The following is a 25,845-nucleotide window of genomic DNA, read 5'->3' on the forward strand; positions in this document are numbered from 1 at the left end:
GGATACAAAATTAATGCACAGAAATCTCTTGCATTCCTATACACTAATGATGAAAAATCTGAAAGAGAAATTAAGGAAACACTCCCATTTACCATCACAGTAAAAAGAATAAAATACCTAGGAATAAAGCTACGTAAGGAGACAAAAGACCTGTATGCAGAAAACTATAAGACACTGATGAAAGAAATTAAAGGTGATACAAACAGATGGAGAGATAATACAAACAGATGGAGAGATATACCATGTTCTTGAATTGGAAGAATCAACATTGTGAAAATGACTATACTACCCAAATCAATCTACAGATTCAATGCCATCCCTATCAAACTACCAAGAGCATTTTTCACAGAACTAGAACAGAAAAGTTCACAATTTGTATGGAAACACAAAAGACCCCTAATATCCAAAGCAATCTTGAGAAAGAAAAACAGAGCTGGAGGAATCAGGCTCCCTGACTTCAGACTATACTACAAATCTACAGTAATCAAAACAGCATGGTACTGGCACAAAAACAGAAATATAGATCAAGGGAACAGGATAGAAAGCCCAGAGATAAACCCACGCACGTATGGTCACCTTATTTTTGATAAAGGATGCAGGAATATACAATGCAGAAAAGACAGCGTCTTCAAAAAGTGGTGCTGGGAAAACTGGTCAGCTACATGTAAAAGAATGAAATTAGAACACTCCCTAACACCATACACAAAAATAAACTCAAAATGAATTCAAGACCTAAATGTAAGGCCAGACACTATTAAATGTTTAGAGGAAAGCATAGGTAGAACACTCTATGACATAAATCACAGAAAGATCCTTTTTGACCCACCTCCTAGAGAAATGGAAATAAAAACAAAAATAAACAAATGGAACCTAAAGAAACTTAAAAGCTTTTGCACAGCAAAGGAAACCATAAACAAAACAACCCAGAGATGGGAAAAAATATTTGCAAATGAAGCAACTGACAAAGGATTAATCTCCAGAATTTACAAGCAGCTCATGCAGCTCAATATCAAAAAAACAATCAACTCAATCCAAAAATGGGCAGAAGACCTAATTAGACATTTCTCCAAAGAAGGTATACAGATTGCCAACAAACACATGAAAGGATGTTCAACATCACTAATCACTAGAGAAATTGAAATCAAAATTACGATGAGGGATCACCTCACACCAGTCAGAATGGCCATCATCAAGAAATCTAGAAACAATAAATGCTGGAGAGGGTGTGAAGAAGAGGGAACCCTCTTACACTGTTGGTGGGAATGTAAATTGATACAGCCACTATGAAGAACAGTATGGAGGTTCCTTAAAAAACTAAAAATAGAACTACCATATGACCCAGCAATCCCACTACTGGGCATATACCCTGGGAAAACCATAATTCAAAAAGAGTCATGTACCACAATGCTCGATGCAGCTCTATTTACATTGGGCAGGACATGGAAGCAACCTAAATGTCCATTGACAGATGAATGGATAAAGAAGATGTGGCACATATATACAATGAAATATTATTCAGCCATAAAAAGAAATGAAATTGAGTTATTTGTAATGAGGTAGATGGACCTAAATTCTGTCATAGAGTGAAATAAGTCAGGAAGAGAAAAACAAATACAGTGTACTACATATATATGTGTGTGTATATATATATATATATATATATATATGGAATCTAAAAACAAACCAGGTTCTGAAGAACCTCGGGGCAGGACAGGAATAAAGACGCAGACATAGAGAATGAACTTGAGGACACGGGGAGAGGTAATTGTAAGCTGGGATGAAGTGAGAGAGTGGGATGGACATATATACACTACTGAATGTAAAATAGATAGCTAGTGGGAAGCAGCCACAGAGCACAGGTAGATCAGCTCAGTGCTTTGTGACCACCTAGAGGGGTGGGATAGGGAGGGCTGGAGGGAGATGTAAGAGGGAGGAGATATGGGAATATATGTAAATGTATAGCTGATTCATTTTGTTATAAAGCAGAAACTAACACACCATTGTAAAGCAATTATACTCCATTATAGATGTTAAAAATAATAAAATAAAATAGGAAGACCTATGTGTCAAAGGGAGCAAGAAGAAACCAGGGACCGAGAATTCAGTAAAAAGAAGCTTGTTGGAAATTGATTTTCTTCTGGCTAGCTGAGTAACCTGAGAAAGTTTTTAAAGGCTGGGAATTTTAAGGACATACACTTCTACAAGGGAAGAAGAGGATGATAATGAAAACAAAATATCTTTGTCACTGAGAGAATAGACATTTTTAGATGAATTGCAGTACAAACTAAATCTTAGAAACTAGGGTCTATAAGGATTCCCAGCTTTAAAAAAAAAAATAAAGAACATATTTCCAATGTAAGAGTTTATCCAATGATTTAATATGGAAAAAAGGAAAATTAATGAAATTAGAATTTCATTTTTTTAAAGATCAAAAAATTTTCTAACTTTTCCTAGACTAATCAAGAAAGCAGACAGAAGACACAAATCATTAAAATCAGAAATGGAAAAGGGAATATCACTAATGACTTCACAGAAATAAAAAGTATTAGATGCAATATTATAAACAACTTATGCCAAAAATTAAGAAAACTTGGATGAAATAGACAAGTTCATAGAAGATAAAATTTAGTAATACTTACTCAAGAAGAAATGTTATACCTGAATAGGCCTAAGAAATTGAATTAGTAAAATCAAACACAAAACCTTCCCACAATTTAAATTCCAGGCCCAGATGGCTTCACTGGAAACTTTTATTGAATATTTAAAAACAGCCCTTCACAAATTCTTCTACAAAGAATACTTCTGAACTCATTCTGTTAGATTCATTCAGTGTTATGTTCATACCAAATCCAGACAAAACATCACATAAAAATAATAATGTAGACCAATATCCCACATGAATGTAGATGCAAAAATTCTCAACAAAATAATAGTAATCTACCTCAAAAACTTATTATACACCATGACCAAGTGAGATTTACTTCAGGAATACAAAGTAGATTTAACAGCTGAAAAACAGTTAATGTAGTATACCACATTAATAGATTCAAATTGATAGATTCAACATTAAAAATCATATGGTCATCTTAATAGATACAGATAAAACATTTGACAAAATCCAATATACATTACTGATAAAATTTCACAACAAACTAGGAATATATCCTAACTTTATCAACCTAATAAAGGATATCTATTTTTTAAAAAAAAAAACCCTATATCTAACATTATGCATAATGGTGAAAAACTGAATACATTTCCCCTAAGATCAGAAAAAAGGTATGAATGTCAATACTCATCACTTCAACATTAAACTAGAGGTTCTGGCCAACAAGACAGGAAAAAAAGAAAAAGAAGGGAAAAGGAGGGTATTTGGAGGAGAGAGAGGAGGAGAGTGTGAGCTAGTTAAAGGCATTCCAATCAGAAAAGAAATTAAAATGTCTTTATTTGCGTATGACATGAAAGAAAATTCTAAACAGCTACTAGACTAATAAATGGGTTCAGCAAGTTCACAGAACACAATGTTAATATTAAAAACTCAATTGTATCTCTATGTAATGTTAATATACAATCAGAATAAAGTTAAGAAAACAATTGTATTCAAAATAGCATCAAAAAATATAACACACATTTATAACCTTTATATACTACCTAAGGAGGCAAAATACCTGTACTCCAAAAACTGTAAGACGCTGATGAAAGAAGTCGAAGATGACAAACAGATGGAACAATATACCATGTTCTTGGGTTGGAAGAATCAATATTGTCAAAATGACTACACTACCCAGTGCAATCCCTATCAAATTGCCAATGGCATTTTTCACAGAACTAGAACAAACATTTTCTAAATTTGTATGGAGACACAAAAGACCCCAAATAGACAAAGCAATATTGAGAAAGAAAAACGGAGCTGAAGGAATCAGGCTCCCTGACTTCAGACTATACTACAAAGCAACAGTCATGAAAACAGTATAGTACTGGCACAAGAGCAGAAATATAGTTCAATGGAACAGGATAGAAAGCCCAGAGATAAACCCATGCACATATGGTGTATGGTCACCTTATCTTGGACAAAGGAGGCAAAAATATACAATGGAGAAAAGAGATCCCCTCCAATAAGTGGTGCTGGGAAAACTGGACAGCTACATGTAAAAGAATGAAATTAGAACACTTCCTAACACCATACACAAAAATAAATCAAAGACCTAAACATAAAGCTAGACACTATAAAACTCTTAGAGGAAAACATAGGCAGAACACTCCATGACATAAATCACAGCAAGATCCTTTATGACCCACCTCCTAGAGTAATGGAAATAAAATAAAAAATAAACAAATGAGACCTAATGAAACTTAAAATCTTTTGCACAGCAAAGCTTTTCTCCCATTCTGTGAGATAACCCACAGAATAGGAGAAAATATTTGCAAATGTTGAAACAGACAAAGGAATAATCTCCAAAATTTACAAACAGCTCATGCAGCTCAATATCAGAAAAACAAACGACCCACTGAAAAAATGGGCAGAAGACCTAAAGAGACATTTCTCCAAAGAAGACATACAGATGGCCATGAGACACATGAAAAGATGCTCAACATAGCTAATTATTAGAGAAATGCAAATCAAAATTATGAGATATCACCTCACACCAGTCAGAATGGCCATCATCAAGAAGTCTACAAAAAATAAATGCTGGAGAGGGTGTGGAGAAAAGGGAACCCTCCTACACTGTTGGTGTAAACTGGTGCAGCTACTACAGAGAAAAGCATGGTTCAAAAGGATTTTCCTCATATTTGCTTTTTAAAAAATTAAATACCTTTTCACACCTACTAGAATGTCTATAATCAAAAAGAATGGTATTATGTGACAGGGAGGATATAAAGAAACTGGAATCTACTACATTATTGACAGGAATGTAAAATGGTACAGCCACTGTGAAAAACATTTTGGCAGTTTTTAAAAAATATATATTTATTTATTATTTGGCTGCATTGAGTCTTAGCTGCAGCACGTGGGATCTTCATTGCGGCATGTGGGATCTTTCACTGCAGCATGCGGGCTCTTTGTTGCAGAAGCACAGGCTTCTCTCTAGTTGTGGCATGCAGGTTCTAGAGCACACAGGCTCAGTAGTTGAGGTGCACAGCCTCTCTAGTTGTGGTACGCAGGCTTCAGAGCATGCAGGCTCAGGAGTTGTAGCATGCGGGCTCAGTAGTTGTGGTGCATGGGCTTTGGAGTGCTTGGGCTCAGTAGTTGTGGTGCTTGGGCTTAGTTGCTCTGCAGCATGTGGGATCTTAGTTCCCCATCCAGGGATTTAACCTACGTCCCCTTCATTGGAAGGCAGATTCTTAACCACTGGACCACCAGGGAAGTCCCAGGCAGTTTCTTAAGAAGCTAAACTTATGATAAGACCTAACACCTACCTAAAAGAAATGAAAACATGTCCACATAAAGACATACACAAATATACACAGATGTTTATGAAAATAGGTAAATAAAATATGGTATATCCATATAGTGGAATGCTATTCAACAATAAACAAAATGAGACTAAGATATATACCAGAACATGGATGAACCTCAACATCATTATTCTAATTTAAAGAAACCAGACAGAAAATGGTACACAGTATAGGATTCCTTTTAGATGAAATGTACAGAAAAGGCACATCAATAGACAGAAAAAAGATTAGTGATTGCCTAGAGCTGGAGTTAAGAGCTAGAATTGACTATAAATTGGTGTAAGGGTCATAGGGATAAAACGTTCAAAATTTACTAAAAATCATTAAACTGTAAAGTTAAAATGAGTGAATTTTATGATATATAAATTATATTTTAAGTTGCTTTAAAAATTCCAGTGTTTATCCCATCAAGACAAAGAGAAGTATATGCCAAAGAGAAGTATATGCCATTGAGAACAATATGTCAAAAACCCAGATGAGATAGCAATTTACACCTTGAATAAGCATGTAATTGAGGCAGGGACTCTCAAAAGCCAATCAGGAAACAGTAACCAGAATTTTCCACCCAGTAGTCCTCATATTCTGTGTGTAAAGAAGACTCAGAATAGAAAAGGTGAAGTTTTTGAGTAGGAAACAGATGAAGTAGATTATGATTCATGACTCCCTGACATATTCAGAGGGCCTATGTGAGTCATTTGATTACACATCTATGCAATCTATTATGAGTTAAAGACATAGATTTCAATGATTCAAGGGACCTGTTTTTAAAAAATTAGGGGAAAAAAGCCAAAGTCTGAATCAAGAGAATAATGAATATTGAATGGGTCTGTCATCAATAAATTAAGGTAATTAATGTGAAACATTTGGATCCTTTGGGGAGTAGTAGTCTTGTACATCAGTAAAGCTTTGCATTTGAGGAGGACAGAAGTTTATAAATGAAGTCTCAAGATTAAAAAGTATTGTGAATAATTTTGTAACAACAATTATAACTAAATAAAGCAATACCTATTATTCATTCTTTTCTTTGATGTAGTCTTTTCCATCATAACAGAATATTTACTTAAATATTACACAAAATGGAATAGATTATCAAAATAACATTTCCCTGTACTTTCTGTAACAAGTCATTTTGCCCCAAAATTAGAGTAAATTCTACTGTACTTTGTAACAAATGAAATTAGAACAAGTTTACGAACCACAAACATTATTCAAGAAAAAAACAGCAACCAAATAAATCAATTTATTAAATAATATTTAGGTGCCTGAGATAAAAGTTGATTTAACTTAAAATAGTCTAATTTCAACCCCCATAATTTTCCACTTAGTGAATATGTAGAAAGACTTACAGACTTTGGGCTTTCTTCATTCACTAAACAAAATGTGAAATCTAAAAATCAGACAAGATCATATTGCAAAAGTTCAACTAAAGTCTTACCTCCATCAGAACAAAGAGTGCTGCAAAGAATAGAAGGGTTGCCCATTCTACTCTGTGTAGAATTATCTCAAAATCATGGATATCAGCTAAAATTAGCAACCAGATGGCACCCAGAATAGCAATCCACCCTGAAAACCAAATAAACAGAGTTATAGATGTAGTTCAATTGTTAAAACACTAATTCTTCATCTTCGGATTGCTTTCTTAAATTGAAGATAATTGATATTCTGCAAACTGAACATGCTTAAAACGTACAATTTGTATTTTGGGTAATGTATATACCAAAGAAACCAACACAACAAGCAGGAAAATGAATATATCCACCACACCAACAGTTTACTCATGCCCATGTTCTTTTCTCCCTCTCCCGCCTCCTGTCACCAGACCCCACCCCGGGAAACCATTCATCTCTTTTCTTAAATGTAATCATATAGTTTTTTTGTTTGTTTGTTTGTTTTTTGCGGTACGCAGGCCTCTCACTGTTGTGGCCTCTCCCGTTGCGGAGCACAGGCTCTGGACGCGCAGGCTCAGCGGCCATGGCTCACGAGCCTAGCCGCTCCCCGGCATGTGGGATCTTCCCGGACTGGGGTATGAACCTGTGTCCCCTGCATCGGCAGGCGGACTCTCAACCACTGCGCCACCAGGGAAGCCCCTAGTATGTATTTTTTATCTGACTGCTTCCATTCAGCACAATTATTTTAAGATTCTTCAGTGTTGGTGTGTGGACCAATAGTCATTCTTCTTTATTGTTTAGTATGGCATGGTATGGCTATGCCACAATGTACATACTCATTCACCTTGATGGACATTTGCACTGCTTCCAGTGTTTGGCTATTACAAATGAATGTGCTCTGAACTTTCATATAAATTATCTATATGTACATTATGCTTTCAGTTCCCTTGGGTCAATATCTAGGAATGGAATGGTTGGATCATATAATAGGCTAGTATTATGGAATATTTATGTTTTAAGAAACTGTGGGACTGTTTCCCAAAATGGTTGTAACATTTTACAATCCCACCACTAGTATATGAGAATTCCAGTTTCTCCATATTTTCAACACTTAACTTTTTTGATTTTTGACATTACAGTGGGTATGAAATGGTATCTCATTGTGATTTCAAATTGTATTTCTCTAGTGACTAATGATGTTGAGCATCTTTTCGTGTACTTATCTGTCATCCATATATGTTCTTTTGTGAAGTTTTTGTTCAAATAGGCTGAACAAATATTTTTTCTGAGTAGAGCAAATAAAACTCAAAATAAGTAGAATAAAAATGTGCTGGATCAGAAATAAATGAAATAGAAAAATATTAGAGAAAAGCAATGATACCAAAACTTGGTTCTTTTAGGAGATCAAGAAGATTGATAAAACTTAGCCAGTCTAAATAGGACAAAAAGACAAAGGGGAAAAATGCTAATATCAAGAATAAGATCAGTGATATGGCTATAGATTATACAGGCATAAAAAGAGTACTAGTTTTCTATAGCTGCCATAACAAATTACTACAAATGTAGTGGCTTAAAATAGCACCTCCTTATTATATCACAGTTTTCATAGGTCAGAAGTATGATGAGCTTGGTTGGGCCTCTAGTTAGAGCTTCAAAACAAAGGCAAGGTTTTGGCAGGCTGCATTCCTTTCTGGAGGCTTCAGGACAAAAACTGTTTCCCTGCTTATTTGGGTGGTAGACATAATTCAATTCAAACTGAGGTCCCCATTTCCTCACTTGCTGACACCCAGGAGTTGTTCTCAGTTTCTAGAGGCCACCCACATTCCCTAGCTCATGATCCCTTTCCTCCATCTTCAAATCCAGCAATGGTGGGTCAAGTCAAGTCACTCTCACTATTCAAATCTCTCCTGTTTCTTCTTCTGTTGTATGTCTCTAACTGACTCTCCTCTTTTCCACTTCCATTTTAAGGGCCTATGTCATTACATTGGGCACACCTGGATAATCCAGGAAAATTTCCCTATCTTAAGGTTTATAACCTTAATTTTACCTGCAAAGTCCCTTCTATCATGTAACATAACATACACAGGTATTAACATCAGGAATTAGAATGTGGACACCTTTGAGGGACCATGTATAGATTACTTTGGGAAGAACTGGCATTTTAACAATATACAGTCTTCTTATCTATTAATGTGGTATATGTCTCCATATATTAAGGTCTCCTTTAGTTTTTCCTAAGAATATTTTGTAGAAATCCCAGAATTCATATGGAAATTCAAATGACGTAGAATAGCCAATGCAATCTTGAAAAAAGAAGGACAAAATTGGAGAACATACATTACCTCACTTCAAGACTTATTTTAAAGTTATGGTCATCAAAACAGTGTAGTATTACATAAATATAGTCAAACTGATCAGTGGAGAGTCCAGAAATACACCCACAAGTTAAAGATCATCTGATTTGCAAGAAAAGTTCAACAATAGTTCAGTGAAGAAACTGTAATTTTTTCCATAAATGGTAAAATTTTTTTTTACTTTGATCGGTTTATTAAATCATACATGAAAGTTAGCTACATGGACAATAAGCCTAAATGTAAAATTTATAACTTTAAAACTTCTAGAATAAACATAGACAAAAACTTCTTTGATCTCAGGGGAGTTTTCTTAGATACACTAAAAGCATGTATCCATAAAAGAAAATTTTCATAAATTGGACTTTATCAAAATAATAAATTCCTGCTTTTCAAGTAACTGTTAAGAAAAATCAGACAAGCCTGAAATAGGAGAAAATATCTGTAAATCATCTAGGACTCATATCTAGAATGCATTTTCTGAACTCTCAAAACTCAAAAATGAGTAAACAACCCAATTAAAATGGGGAATATTTTGAACAGACACCTCACCAAAGAAGATAAAAGGATGGCAAACAAGCACATGAAAAGATGCTGAATATCACTAGTCACCAGGGAAATGCAAAGTAAAACCACATGACATTTCACTATGTACCTTAGAATGTATGAAGTCAAAAAGATCAACCAAACTAAGTGTTGACAAGGATATGGAGGAACTGGAAATCTCTTACACTGCTGGTAGAATTGTAAGATGGCATAACCACTTTGGGAAACAATTTGGTAGTTTTCAAAAACGTTATTCATAAATCCACTACATGTTCCAACCATTACACTTTTAGGTATTATCCCAAGAAAAATTAAAGTATATGATGATACAAACAATTGAACACAAATATTCACTGTAGTTTTCATTGTCATAGTCAAGTCAAACTATCCAATAGTCATCAATAGGTGAATGGATGTATAAATTGTGGCATAGTCAAACCATAGAATACTACTCATCAATAAAAAGGATGGACTACTGATGTACGCTGCCACATGGATAAATCTTATAACAGTTATGCTGAATGAAAGAAGTCAGACCAAAAAATACTGCATATACAATTTTATTTGGTTGTGCTGGGTCTTAGTTGCAGCAGGCAGGCTCCTTAGTTGCAGCTTGTGGGTTCCTTAATTGTGGCTCACCAGCTCCTTAGTTGCAGCATGTGGGTTCCTTAGTTGTGGCATGTGAACTCAGTTGTGGCATGCATGTAGGATCTAGTTCCCTAACCAGGGATTGAACCCAGATCCCCTGCATTGGGAACACAGAGTCTTATCCACTGTGCCACCAGGGAAGCCCCCCATATACAATTTTTTATATAAACCTCTAGAAAATGCAAATAGCAGGCTCTGACAAACTACAGCCCATGGGTCAAATCTGGCCTGCTGCCTGTTTTTATAAGTAATTTTTATTGGAACACAATACAATCATTCATTCACACATTTTCTATGGCTGCCTTAACATTACAGCTGCAGTGTTGAGTGTTTATAACAGAGTGTATGGCCTACATAGTCTCAAATATTTACTACCTCTAGCCCTTCACAAAAGCTTCCCCACATCTGATCAATAGTGACAGAAATCAAATCAAAGACTGCCTGTGGAGAGAGGTGCTGGGAGAGTCAGGAGAGAGGGACTTCAAAGAGGTCTAAAAAAACTTTTGGCATGATGCCTGCTCTGCTCTTCATCAGGGAGAGGGCTAGACACTTCATCTCTAATCATTCTGTGTCTGATGCCAACTCTAAGGCTCACAGAATTTTACTAGAATATTTGCCATCTTTGGGTTCATTGTTAATGTTTCTTGCAAAGTGAACTAAAAGTTCAAATAATTATGACATCATCAGATTAATGAAACAGGTTGCACAAACTGATTTGTGCTTGCTTGTAACAGTGTATTTAATAGATATTTCTGTGTATGGTTTTCACTAAACCATTACACCTTCAAAAGTTAGAGGTTACTGTTGTCCACCAGAAAGATAGAGGAGTTCTCCAAGGAGAAGCAGAAAACTATTCATTACAAAAAGAAAAGCATTGAGACTTCAATTGTTTACATATTTGAGGGAAAAAATCTCTTGAATAAGAATTATCTGGGTGAATCAAGTATCCTGTCAACCAACAATTCTTGACAATTCTCCACCTTTCATTTAAAATAATATTAAAATTTTATGTGCTGATTCCAATTTTTTATTACCCTTATTTTACCTTTGAGGGCATAAATATAAATTATCTTCTGGAAAACAATAGTTATTGCATATTACCTACAGAATTTGAATATGTATATTCAAATTACCCCTTGTCTACTACTATCCTTCCTAATTTCTGTTTTCCAAAGTGTACCCAGTTCCATACTCTTGAAAGACCAGTCTTCTTACACGTCAGAGGATACTCCTAGTCATCTCATCCTCACTGTGTGTCCCTTTAAGCTCTTCTATATGCCACTCTTGGATGCCTGTTATGTGCCAGGTTCTGAGCATAAGGGTTATGGATGGAAATATAAGCAAGATACCATGTGGATTTCAAAAGGTTTACCATCCAGTGGAGAACACACATCTATAGGTAAACAGTTGTACTGGATATAACAGTGTGTGTACATACAAGCAGTTAGGGAGCAGCCAGAAAGAGTAACAATGTGGTGGCTGAAATAAAGTTTCACAAAGAAGGTGATATTCAGGCAATATCTTAGAGGTTGAATATAACTTTCCAAGTAAAGAGGGAAAGGGCATTCAAGACAAAGGTAAAAATATATCCAAGGACAGAGCACTTAAGAAGGAAGATGTCAGAGTGACATCAGCAAAATGGTGGATAGGCAGTTCTAAGCTCTTATCTTCTATAGAAATATCCCCAAACAAGCAGAAACTATTAAAGCTAAGATTTAGCTTTTGCTATTGTTGTATTTATTTATTTAGTTTTGATTTTTAGCTCCTGACTTTCAAGGAAATCTCTGTAAAAACACTAGCTGAACACACTAAGGAACACAGAATTCAGTGACCATGGATGACAAGAAATATAGCCTATGCAAAAATAGTTTGGGAAAGTCACAAAACAAATGGACTACTACAGCCTTCAGCAATTCAAAATAAAAACAGCAAACTCTGGGAAAAGGGCCAAGGAACAATTACCATATTATAATATTCAAATGTCCCATTTTCAACAACACAAGGCACACAAAGAAATAGGCACGGAGGTGGTGCCACAGGAGCATGCAGAGGTTTGTCTCCCAGTGAGAGGGCCCTGGTTCCACCAAATCCACACCTCAGCTTAGCACTGGATCTGGGACAGACAGGTCCTGGGAGAAGACTATCACAGAGAAAGTCTAGGTCTCAGGCAGCAATGCAGCCACCTCAAATCTTGCAGCCACAGTGTCCTGATCCACCCAGCCCCAGCCTACTCTATACCACAGTCTTGCACTAGATCTGGGATGAACACAAGAGGGGAATGGATGGTACCTTGGGCTGTTTCTGAGCAGAACCGTGGCTTCCTACACATGTGGCACATAGATCCTCTGTGACTGCAAGGGCCTTACTTGCTCCAGAAATTACCTCCTTTGGGGCAGGCCATGTACTCAAGGGCAACAGAACCTGATTGAACTGACCCTCAGGGCTTCTACTCCAACACTAGGGAGCAGACCACACCCTGGACAGGGGGGCAACAGGCACAGAGCAGAGAGGAAGTCCCACCTCACATCCTATACAGACTTTATATCCCCCAACAACAACCACACACCCTATCAAGGGAATATTGGCTAGCACACCCTGAGGAAAAACAAAGCTTGCATCCATATCAAAACCAGACCTCCCACCAAAGACATTGGACATACACAGTCTACACAGGGAAACTCCCACATAAAAACACCCATTCAAGACCAGAGTAGATAACTATTTCTCCTAAATTCATATAGACAGAGAAAGTAAAAAGTCAGAGGAAGTACTCCAAATTAAAGGAGCAAGAGAAATCCCCTGAAAAAATAAATAATGATACAAAGTTCATCAGCCTACCAGGTGTCAAGTTCAAAAAGGTGGTAAGAAAAATGCTAACTGAATTAAGAAATATTTTCAATAGAATGCAGATCACTGTAACAAGGAACTAGAAACAATAAAGATGAACTAGTCAAAAATAGACAATTCAGTTACTGAGATAAAAACCGATCTAGAAATAATGAATAGCAGACTAAATGACACAGAAGAACAAATAAGTTATCTGGAAGATAAAATAATGGAAATCATCCAATCAGAACAGCAGACAGAAAGACAAATTTAAAAAATGAAAGCAACATACAAGATCTATGGGATAATATAAACCATGCCAAGCTATGCATAATAAGAATTCAAGAAGAATGAGAGAGAGAAAAAGGGATTGAATGTATTTGAAGAAATCATGGCTGAAAACTTCCCAAACCTTAAGAAGGAAATGGATATCCAGTTACAGGAAGCACAGAAGGTCCCAAACAAGATGAACCCAAACAGACCCACACCAAGACATATCATAATTAAAATGGCAAAAATTAAAGACAAAAAGAGGATTCTAAGGCAGCAAGAGAAAACAAAGAGTCAGTTAAAAGGGAACCCCTATAAGGTTATCAGTTGATTTCTCTGGAGAAACTTTGTAGGCCAGAAAGGAGTGGCATGATATATTTAAAGTCCTGCCAGGGAAAAACTTGCAACCTAGGATACTCTACCCAGCAACCTTATCATTTAGATTAGAAGAAGAAACTAAGAATTTCTCAGACAAGCAAAATCTAAAAGAACTCATCAATACTAAACCTAACCAAAAAGAAATATTGAAATATCTTCTCTAAATAGAAAAGAAGCAAGCATCCATAGGAAAGGGAAAATTCCATTAGGAAAGGCAAATATATAGTAAGGATTGAAGATCATGTAAATAAGCCAGTAGGTAGATTAGAAAACAATTTAAAAACCATAAAAGGGATTATAACTACAATAAATAGGAAAAGGATAAACATGAAGATGTAAAATAGAAAAACAAATACACAAAATGTGGGGAAGAGAGTACAAAAATGTATATCTTTTAGAATATGTTTGAACTTGAAAGATTATAAATTTAAAGCAAGTAGATATAGTTATGGGTAAACATACTTGAACTTCATGGTAACCACAAATAAAAAACATATACTGATTCACAAAAACCAAAAAGAAAGGAACTCAAAGATACTACAAAAGAAAATCAAAACACAAAAGGAAAAACAAAATGAAGAAGAAATGAACAAAGAAGAACAGCAAAAGCAACTGGAAATCAAGGATTAAAATGGCAATAAGTACATACCTATCAATAATTACTTTAAATGTCACTGGACTAAATGTTCCCATCAAAAGACACAGAGGAACATATTGGATTAAAAAAAGGAAAAAAAAAAAAAGCACTTACAATATGATGCTTTCAAGAGACTCACTTCAGGGTGAAAGACACACACAGACTAAAAGTGAGGAGATGAAAAAGTATATCTCATGCAAAGAAATATATTTCATTACAAGAAAAAAATATAGTTCATTACAAGAAAGCAGAGATAGCAATATTCATTGGACAAAATAGACTTTAAAACAAAGTTATAACAAAAGGCAAATAAGGGCATTATATAATGGTAAAGGGATCAATACAAGAAGAGGATATTACACTCATTAACATACGCACCCAATAGAGAAACACCTAAATATACAAAGCAAACACTAACAGACATAAAGGGAAAAACTGTAAATAATGCAATAATATTAGGGGAATTTAACACCCCACTGACAGCAATAGACAATCATCCAGACAGAAAATCCATAAGGCAACAGAGGCCCTAAATGACACAATAGAACACATGGACTTAATTGATACCTACAGGACACTACATCCAAAAAAATGCAGAATACACATACTTTTCAAGCACACATGGAATGTTCTCTAAGATAGACCATGTACTAGGTCACAATACAAGCCTCAAAAAATTTAAGAAGATGAAAATTATTTCAAGTTCTTTCCTAACCACAGTGGTATAAAACTAGAAATCAACTACAGAAAAAAAACAGGAAATGAAGGAACACATGGAGACTAAACAACATGTTACTAAGAAAAAAAAAACACTGGGTCAATGATGAAATCAAAGAAGAAATAAGAAAATTACAAGACAAACGAAAATGAAAACACACTTTACAAAATCTATGGGATGTAGCAAAAGCAGTTCTAAGAGGAAAGTTCATAATGATACAGGCCTTCCCCAAGAAACAAGAAAAATCTCAAATAAACAACCTAACCTACCACCTAAAAGAAGAACAAACAAAACCCAAAGTCAGCAGGAGGAAATAATAAAGATCAAAGAGGAAATAAAATAGAGATCATAAAAACAATAAAATAGATCAATAAAACCAAGAGCTGGTTTTTGAAAAGAGGAAAAATATTGACAAATCTATAGCCAGGCTCACCAAGAAGAAAAGAGAGAGGACAAAAATAAACAAAATGGGGGGACGAGGGGAAGATGGCGGAAGAGTAAGACTTAGAAATCACATTCCACCCCACAGATACACCAGAAAAACATCTACACATGGAACAACTCCTACAGAACACCTGCTGAACGCTGGCAGAAGACCTCAGACCTCCCAAAAGGCAAGAAAGACCCCATATACCTGGGTAGGGAAAAGAAAAAAGAAAAAACAGAGACAAAAGAATAGGGACGGGACCTGCACAAGTGGGAGGGAGCTGTGAAGGAGGAAGGGTTTCCACACACTAGGAAGCCCGTTCACGGGCGAAGACTGTGGGTGGCGGAGGGGGAAAGCTTCAGAGCCGCGGAGGAGAGCACAGCAACAGGGGTGCAGAGGGCAAAGCGGAGAGATCCCTGCACAGAGGATCAGTGCCGACCGGCACTCACCAGCCCGAGAGGCTTGTCTACTCACCCACTGGGGCAGGCAGGGCTGAGAGCTGAGGCTCGGGCGTCAGTCACAGCACAGGGAGAGGACTGGTGTTGGCGGCGTGAACACATCCTGCAGGGGATTAGTGCACCACGGCTAGCTGGGAGGGAGTCTGGGGAAAAGTCTGGACCTGCCAAAGAGGCAAGAGACTTTTCTTCCCTCTTTGTTTTCTGGTGTGCGAGGAGAGGGGATTCAGAGCACTGCTTAAAGGAGCTCTAGAGACAGGCGTGAGCCACGGCTAAAAGAGCAGACCCCACAGACGGGCATGAGACGCTATGGCTGATGCAGCCGCCACCAAGAAGTCTGTGTGCGAGTGTCCCCCCTTGCCACAACTAGAGAAAGCCCTTGCACAGAAACGAAGACCCAACACAGCAAAAATAAATAAATAAATTATTAAACTCCTACTCCCCCCCCCCAAAAAAAAGAAGCCTGTGTGCGAGCACAGGTCACTATCCACAACCCTCTTCCAGGGAGCCTGTGCAGCCCGTCACTGCCAGGGTCCCGGGACCCAGGGACAACTTCCCTGGGAGAATGAACGGTGCGCCTCAGGTTGCTGCAACGTCATGCTGGCTTCTGTGGCTGCAGGCTCATCCTGCACTCCGTACCCCTCCCTCCCCCCAGCCTGAGTGAGCCAGATTCCCCGAAGCAGCTGCTCTTTTAAACCCGTCCTGTCTGAGCGAAGAACAGACGCCCTCCGGCGACCTACAAGCAGAGACCAGGGCCAAATCCAAAGCTGAGCCCCGGGGGCTGTGAGAACAAAGAAGAGAAAGGGAAATCTCTCCCAGCAGATTCAGAAGCAGCGGACTACAGCTCCACAATCAACTTGATGTACCCTGCTCCTGTGGAATACATGAATAGACAACGAATCATCCCAAATTGAGGAGGTGGACTTTCAGAGCAAGATTTATTATTTTTCCCCTTTTCCTCTTTTTGTGAGTGCATATGTGTATGCTTTTGTGTGAGATTTTGTCTGTATAGCTTTGCTTCCACCATTTGTCCAGGGGTTCTATCAGTCTGTTTTTTTTTTTCTAGAAAAAAAATTTTAATTATTTTATTTTATCTTACTTTATTTTATTTTACTTTCTTTCTTTCTTTCCTTCCTTCCCTCCTTCCTTCCTCCCTCCCTCCCTTCTTTCTTTCTTTCCTCCTTTCTTTCTTTGTTTCTTTCTTTCTAATTTTTCTCACTTTTAATCTGAGCCGTATGGATGAAAGGCTCTTGGTGCTGCAGCCAGGAGTCAGTGCTGTGCCTCTGAGGTGGGAGAGCCAACTTCAGGACACTGGTCCACAAGAGACCTCCCAGCTCCACATAATATCGAACGGCAAAACTCTCCCACAGATCTCCATCTCAACACCAGCACCCAGCTTCACTCAATGACCAGCAAGCTACAGTGCTGGACACCCTATGCCAAACAACTAGCAAGACAGGAACACAAACCCACCCATTAGCAGAGAGGCTGCCTAAAATCCTAATAAGTCCACAGACACCGCAAAACACACCACCAGACGTGGACCTGCCCACCAGAAAGACAAGATCCAGCCTCATCCACCAGAGCACAGGCACTAGTCCCCTCAACCAGGAAGCCTACACAACCCACTGAACCAACTTTAGCCACTGGGGACAGACACCAAAAACAACGGGAACTACGAACCTGCAACCTGCAAAAAGGAGACCCCAAACACAGTAAGGTAAGCAAAATGAGAAGACAGAAAAACACACAGCAGATGAAGGAGCAAGATAAAAACCCACCAGACCAAACAAATGAAGAGGAAATAGGCAGTCTACCTGAAAAAGAATTGAGAATAATGATAGTAAAGATGATCCAAAATTTGGAAATAGAATGGACAAAATGGAAGAAACATTTAACAAGGACCTAGAAGAAATAAAGATGAAACAAGCAACGATGAACAACACAATAAATGAAATTAAAAATTCTCTAGAAGGAATAAATAGCAGAATGACTGAGGCAGAAGAAAGGATAAAGTGACCTGGAAGATAAAAGAGTGGAAATAACTAAAGCAGAGCAGAAAAAAGAATGAAAAGAATTGAGGACAGTCTCAGAGACCTCTGGGACAACATTAAATGCACCAACATTCGAATTATAAGGGTCCCAGAAGAAGAAGAAAAGATAAAGAGATTGAGAAAATATTTGAAGAGATTATAGCTGAAAATTTCCCTACCACGGGAAAGGAAATAGTCAATTGAGTCCAGGAAGTGCAGAGAGTCGCATACAGGATAAATCCAAGGAGAAACACAGCAAGACACATATTAATCAAACTATCAAAAATTAAATACAAAGAAAAAATATTAAAATCAGCAAGGGAAAAGCAACAAATAACATACAAGGGAATACGCATAAGGTTAACAGCTGATCTTTCAGCAGAAACTCTGCAACCCAGAAAGGTGTGGCAGGATATACTCAAAGTGATGAAAGAGAAAACTAAAAACCAAGATTACTCTATACAGCAAGGATCTCATTCAGATTCAACGGAGAAATTAAAACCTTTACAGACCAGCAAAAGCTAAGGGAATTCACTACCACCAAACCAGCTTTACAACAAATGCCAAAGGAACTTCTCTGGGCAGGAAACACAAGACAAGAAAAAGACCTACAATAACAAAACCCAAAACAATTAAGAAAATGGTATTAGGAACATACATATCGAAAATTACCTTAAATGTAAATGGATTAAGTGTTCAAACCAAAAGACATACACTGGCTGAATGGATAGAAAAACAAGACCTGTATATATGCTCTCTACAAGAGACCCACTTCAGACCTAGGGACACGTACAGACTGAAAGCGAGGTGATGGAAAAGGATATTCCATGCAAATGATAATCAGAGGAAAGCTGGAGTAGCAACTCTCATATCAGACAGAATAGACTTTAAAATAAAGACTACTACAAGACACTTAGAAGGACACTACATAATGATCAAGGGATCAATCCAAGAAGATATAACAATTGTAAACATTTATGGACTCAACATAGGAGAACCTCGATACATAAGGCAAATGCTAAAAGCCATAAAAGGGGAAATTGACAGTAAAACAATCATATAGGGGACTTTAACACCCTACTTTCACCAATGGAGAGATCACCCAAAATGAAAATAAATAAGGAAACACAATCTATAAATGACACATTAAACAACATGGACTTAATTGATATTTATAGGATATTGCATCCAAAAACAACAGAATACATTTTCTTCTCAAGTACTCATGGAACATTCTGCAGGATAGATCATATCTTGGGTAACAAATCAAGCCTTGGTAAATTTAAGAAAATTGAAATCATATCAATTATCTTTTCCAAATACAATGCTATAAAACTAGATGTCAAAAACAGGAAAAATCTGTTAAAAATACAAACACATGGAGGCTAAACAATACACTAATAAATAACCAAGAGATCACCGAAGAAATCAAAAAATACCTAGGAACAAAAGACAATGAAAACACGACAAGCAAAACCTATGGGATGCAGCAAAACCAATTCTAACAGGGAAGTTGATAGCAATACAATCCTACCTCAAGAAACAAGAAAATTCTCAAATAAACCACCTAAGCTTACATCTAAAGCAATTAGAGAAAGAAGAACAAAAAACCCCAAAGTTAGCAGAAGGAGAGAAATCATATAGATCAGATCAGAAATACATGAAAAACAAATGGAGAAAATGATAGCAAAGATCAATAGAAGTATAAACTGGTTCTTTGAGAAGATAAACAAAATTGATAAGCCACTAGCCAGACTCATCAAGAAAAAAATGGAGAAGACTCAAATCAATAGAATTGGAAATGAAAAAGGAGAAGTAACAACTGACACTGCAGAAATACAAAGGATCATGAGAGATTACTACAAGCAACTTTATGCCAATAAAATGGACAACCTGGAAGAAATCGACAAATTCTTAGAAAAGCACAACCTTCCGAGACTGAACCATGAAGAAATAGAAAATATAAACAGACCAATCACAAGTAGTGAAATTGAAACTGTGAGTAAAAATCTTCCAACAAACAAAAGCCCAGGACCAGATGGCTTTAGAGCCCTATTCTATCAAATATTTAGAGAAGAGCTAACAACTATACTTCTCAAACTCTTCCAAAATATAACAGAGGGAGGAACACTCCCAAACTCATTCTATGAGGCCATCATCACCCTGATAACAAAACCAGACAAAGATGTCACAAAAAAAGAAAACTACAGGCCAATATCATTGATGAACATAGATGCAAAAATCCTCAACAAAATACTAGCAAACAGAATCCAACAGCACATTAAAAGGATCATACACCATGATCAAGTGGGGTTTATCCTAGGAATGCAGGATTCTTCAATATATGCAAATCAATCAACGTGATACACCATATTAACAAATTGAAGAATAAAAACCATATGATAATCTCAATAGATGCAGAAAAAGCATTCAACAAAATTTAATGCCCATTTATGATAAAAACCCTGCAGAAAGTAGGCATAGAGGGAACTTACATCAACATATTAAAGGCCATATATGACACATCCACAGCCAACATCATTCTCAATGGAGAAAAACCGAAACCATTTTCTCTAAGATCAGGAACAAGACAAGGCTGCCCACTCTCACCACTTTTATTCAACATAGTCTTGGAAGTTTTAGCCACAGCAATCAGAGAAGAAAAAGAAATAAAAGGAAGCCAAATCAGAAAAGAAGGAGTAAAACTGTCACTGTTTGCAGATGACATGATACTATACATAGAGAATCCTAAAGATGCTACCAGAAAACTACTAGAACTAATCAATGAATTTGGTACAGCAGCAGGATACAAAATTAATGCACAGAAATCTCTTGCATTCCTATACACTAATGATGAAAAATCTGAGAGGGAAATTAAGGAAACACTTCCATTTAACATTGCAACAAAAAGAATAAAATACCTAGGAATAAACCTACCTAAGGAGACAAAAGACCTGTATGCAGAAGACTATAAGACACTGATATAAGAAATTAAAGATGATACAAACAGATGGAGAGATATACCATGTTCTTGGATAGGAAGAATCAACATTGTGAAAATGACTATACTACCAAAGAAATTTACAGATTCAATGCCATCTCTATCAAACTACCAAGAGCATTTTTCACAGAACTAGAACAAAAAATTTTACAGTTTGTATGGAAACACCAAAGACCCCAAATATCCAAAGCACTCTTGAGAAAGAAAAATGGAGCTGGAGGAATCAGGCTCCTGGACTTCAGACTATACTGCAAAGCTACAGTAATCAAGACAGTATGGTACTGGCACAAAAACAGAAATATAGATCAATGGAACAGGATAGAAAGTCCAGAGATAAACCCACACATATATGGTCACCTTATCTTTGATAAAGGAGGCAAGAGTATACAATGGAGAAAAAACAGCCTCTTCAGTAATTGGTGCTGGGAAAACTGGACAGCTACATGTAAAACAATGAAATTAGAACACTCCATAACACCATACAAAAAAACCTCACAATGGAGATGTAAGTCCAGACACTATAAAACTCTTAGAGGAAAACATAGGCAGAGCACACTTTGACATAAATCACAGCAAGATCCTTTTTGACCCACCTCCTAGAGAAATGGAAATAGAAACAAAAATAAACAAATGGGACCTAATGAAACTTAAAAGCTTTTGCACAAGCAAGGAAACCATAAACAAGACTAAAAGACCACCCTCAGAATGGGAGAAAATATTTGCAAATGAAGCAACTGACAAAGGATTAATCTCCAAAATATACAAGCAGCTCATGCAGCTCAATATCAAAAACACAAGCAACCCAGTCCTAAAATGGGCAGAAGACCTAAACAGACATTTCTCCAAAAAGATATACAGAGTGCCAACAAACATATGAAAGCTCAACATGACTAATCATCAGAGAAATGCAAATCAAAACTACAGTGAGGGAGGCTTCCCTGGTGGCGCAGTGGTTGAGAGTCTGCCTGCCAATACAGGGGACACGGGTTCGTGCCCCGGTCCAGGAAGATCCCACATGCCGCGGAGCGGCTGAGCCCGTGAGCCATGGCCACTGGGCCTGCGCATCCGGAGCCTGTGCTCCGCAACAGGATAGGCCACAAGAGTGAGAGGGCTGCGTACCGCAAAAAAAAAAAAAAAAAAAAAAAAACTACAGTGAGGTATCACCTCACACCGGTCAGAATAGCCATCATCAAAAAGTCTACAAACAATAAATGCTGGAGAGGGTGTGGAGAAAAGGGAACCCTCTTGCACCGTTGGTGGGAATATAAATGGATACAGCCACTATGGAGAACTGGGCACATTCCCTGAGAAAACCATAACTCAAAGAGAGTCATGTACCACAATGTTCAATGTAGCACTGTTTACAATCGCCAGGTTATGGAAGCAACCTAAGTGTCATCGACAGATGAATGGATAAAGAATATGTGGCACATATATACAATGGAATATTACTCATCATAAAATGAAATGAAACTGTTATTTGTAGTGAGGGGGATGGCCCTTGAGACTGTCATACAGAATGAAATAAGTCAGAAAGAGAAAAAAAATACCGTATGCTATCACATATATATGTAATCTAAAAAAGAAAAAGGTTCTGAAGAACCAAGGGACAGAACAGGAATAAAGACACAGATGTAGAGAATGGACTTTAGGACACAGGGAAGGGGAAGTGAGTCGAAGTGAGAGTGGCATGGATATATATACACTACCAAATGTAAAATAGATAGCTAGTGGGAAGCAGCCGCATAGCACAGGGAGATCAGCTCTGTGCTTTGTGACCATCTAGAGGGGTGGGATAGGGAGGGTGGAAGGGAGATGCAAGAGGCATATGGGGATATATATATACGTATAGCTGATTCACTTTGTGATACAGAAGAAACTAACACACCATTTTATAGCAATTATACTCCAATAAAGATGTTTAAAAATTAGATAAAATGACAAACTTTATATGATATATATTTTTTACCACAATAAAAAAAAATAAGTAAGAAAGGTGTCCTGCTTGGGAAGTGCATTATCCTTTTGCAGAAGTGCTAGGACTTCATTCTGCAGACAGACAGAAACCACTGAAGTTTTCTAAGCAAAGTAGCTGGAATGCCTGATTTTTCCATGTGTGCAGCTTTGTCTGCCTGACTAGACTTTATCACTTTGGTCTGAACTCTTCAGAGCATCTACCACAGAACTGAAGACAGATAGTTGCTTACCTAATCCATCACATCTGCTGGTTAATTACTTGATTTTTATTCTAAAGATTTCTTGATTGATCATCATGTCTTTTCTTTAAATTCTCAGTAAGGAAAATATTGCACCAATTGCCCTTTCTCTGAATGATGCTTTTCTACAAACATAAATGGCATCTCATTGTCTGCTCTGCTATATGGCAATAAGAATCTCTCAAACTCAGTAAAAACACAAGTTATTTTCCATGATCATAAGAGAAATACCAGTCAGGACAGGAAGACAGAAGCTCCTGTAAGACTCTCTGTTTTCCTTTATCATTTGTGGAGGCCTGAATTTCCTTCCAGCCAAAACTCCTGTCATAGTACTCATGAAGCCAACTTTATAATAGGTTCTGTATTCACAGAGTTTAATTGTGTCAGAAAAATTCCCTTCAATAACATGAAATTGAATGAAGTCTTCCTTGTCTCTGGCAAAACCTCACTTTCTCCCTTAACTTTAATCACACTGCCTGCAGAAACCAGTGGCACTAATCAAACTGCCTGTGCATAAGTACATCTGCTTGGCAATGCCTGGTGCCTTCACTGAGAAGTACCAGCAGTACCTTCTAATGTGTCCCCCCAGGTCACTGCCAATAACATTCCATTCTATTCTCACTCAGTGCTGGCTCCTCAATGACACCCAGCCATAAAGGATGAAGTGGTATTTGTTTTATAGCATGCTGGAAGAAAAGGCTGCTGATAGGAACAATACAGTTCCCAGCTTCACATTCTATTACAAATTCTAACAACCTGCCATTGAGACTCTTCTAAAAATTAAAATTTCGGTTGGGTGGAGATGGATAAAGATAAAAAGTAACATTTACCTGAGCTGTCTTTATCCTGTGGCACTCCTATCAACACCCTCTTGGGGCAATAATCTTTCATCAAGAGCTCTGCCATTCCTTAAAACAAAACCTATGATAGGTGGCTCTGTACTTTCTCACTCAAATCTCCAACAGGGCCAAGTTTCAATGCAAAACAAAGAGCTAAATAGGGCATTTTACCCCCATTCCTAAAGCCCTTGGCAATATGATTCAGAGGAAAGCAGAGCAAGGACTTCTACCATTTGTTAAGCAGCCTCCTTGGCAAGGAGGTCTGGTCACCTTGCAGCAACCCCTCCCATGAGGAAACTCTGAGGCTCCCAAGGTTTTCTTCAGGCTACACAGCTTGTTGGGGGCAAAACCAAGATTCAGCCCCCAGTCTGTGAGAGTGTTTTTCCATTGCACCAAGGTAGACTCCTCTTATGTGCTCAGTCTTCAAATGGGATGGTTTCACTACTTAAAAACATATCTGGTAACTCCACGTGTGAAACCTCTCCCCAAAAGTCGATCTGTCTCATGTGCTCAGAGATACAACTTGACTGTGTTCTATCTGAAACCTTGCAGTCTTTTTATACAGAACATATTGTACCTGGTCCTGCTCTGGACATTTTTCAGGTGCCTTTGTTTGTTTTTTTTTTTGCGGTACGCAGGCCTCTCACCGCTTCGGCCCCTCCCGCTGCGGAGCACAGGCTCCAGACGCACAGACCCAGTGGCCATGGCTCACGGGCCCAGCCGCTCCGCGGCACGCGGGACCCTCCCGGACCGGGGCACGAACCCGCGTCCCCCACATCGGCAGGCGGACTCCCAACCACTGCGCCACCAGGGAAGCCCTTTCAGGTGCCTTTGATCAAAAGCAATACTGTCCTGATGAATCCACTACCTGAAGTTAAGATGAGATAACCTATATGTCTTAAGCCACACAGGATGCATCTCTGGAGAATATCTTAACAGTTACAAACCTCATATTCATCCTTCAAACAAGAAAAACTCATGAATGGCTTGTGCGTACTGGATGGAGTAGAAACTACTCTGCCTCTCTCCTTTGGTGAGGTATCTAATGTGTGTTGGCCATCGACTACCTAAAATAAGCCACATGAGATTTATCACAAATAAGACTTTCTGTTGCAAAGAAATACTGTGGGTGTCCAGGGGGTAGTTTTAAATCTACCACTGAACCTGTCATTCACCCAAGCATTGAGATTCCAGGGTACAAGCTTAAGCCTGCTCTTGGGGAGCTCCCAGTCCGCAGTTGGGTGGGCAAGTAGGACAGGCAGCATGGGATGAGTTAGATTTGAAGGTACCAATGAGCAGAGTCACCAAGGGGTTAAGTTCTACTAATCACACATAGGGCAACTGCCTGGGACCAAAAGGAGGGAGCATCTCATTACCTGTGCAATTACTATATTGTCTGCAAGGTGTCCTCTCATGAGAAAAGTCCTATTCTTTCTAGTTTCATTTTAAATCCAGCAAAAGCAAGGCCATTTTTCATCATCCTGTATTTTCCTGAGTTGTTTAGCAATCAGCATAAACTGTCCATTCACATCACACTCAATCTGGCACCAGGTGCTGTTTCTGAGACCTCTGCCTGTATGAGGTGATTCAGTCCTCACAACCTCCTTACAGGGAGCACTGAGACATGCTACAGGTGTCCACAAGCATCAAGCAAC

General features: G+C 37.8%; 1 protein-coding gene across 1 annotated transcript in view; it reads right to left on the reverse strand.

Moving 5' to 3' along the window:
* Positions 1 to 25,845, reverse strand: part of OCA2 (OCA2 melanosomal transmembrane protein) — a 234,574-nt gene that overhangs the window by 64,956 nt on the left and 143,773 nt on the right. Inside the window, exon 18 of the mRNA XM_060015744.1 lies at positions 6,893 to 7,020. Within this exon, the coding sequence (XP_059871727.1) occupies positions 6,893 to 7,020 (128 nt within the window). The remainder of the gene's footprint in view (positions 1 to 6,892; positions 7,021 to 25,845) is intronic.

This window comes from Delphinus delphis, chromosome 7, assembly GCF_949987515.2.
Source record: "Delphinus delphis chromosome 7, mDelDel1.2, whole genome shotgun sequence".
In the NCBI taxonomy this organism is placed as follows: Eukaryota; Metazoa; Chordata; class Mammalia; order Artiodactyla; family Delphinidae; genus Delphinus; species Delphinus delphis.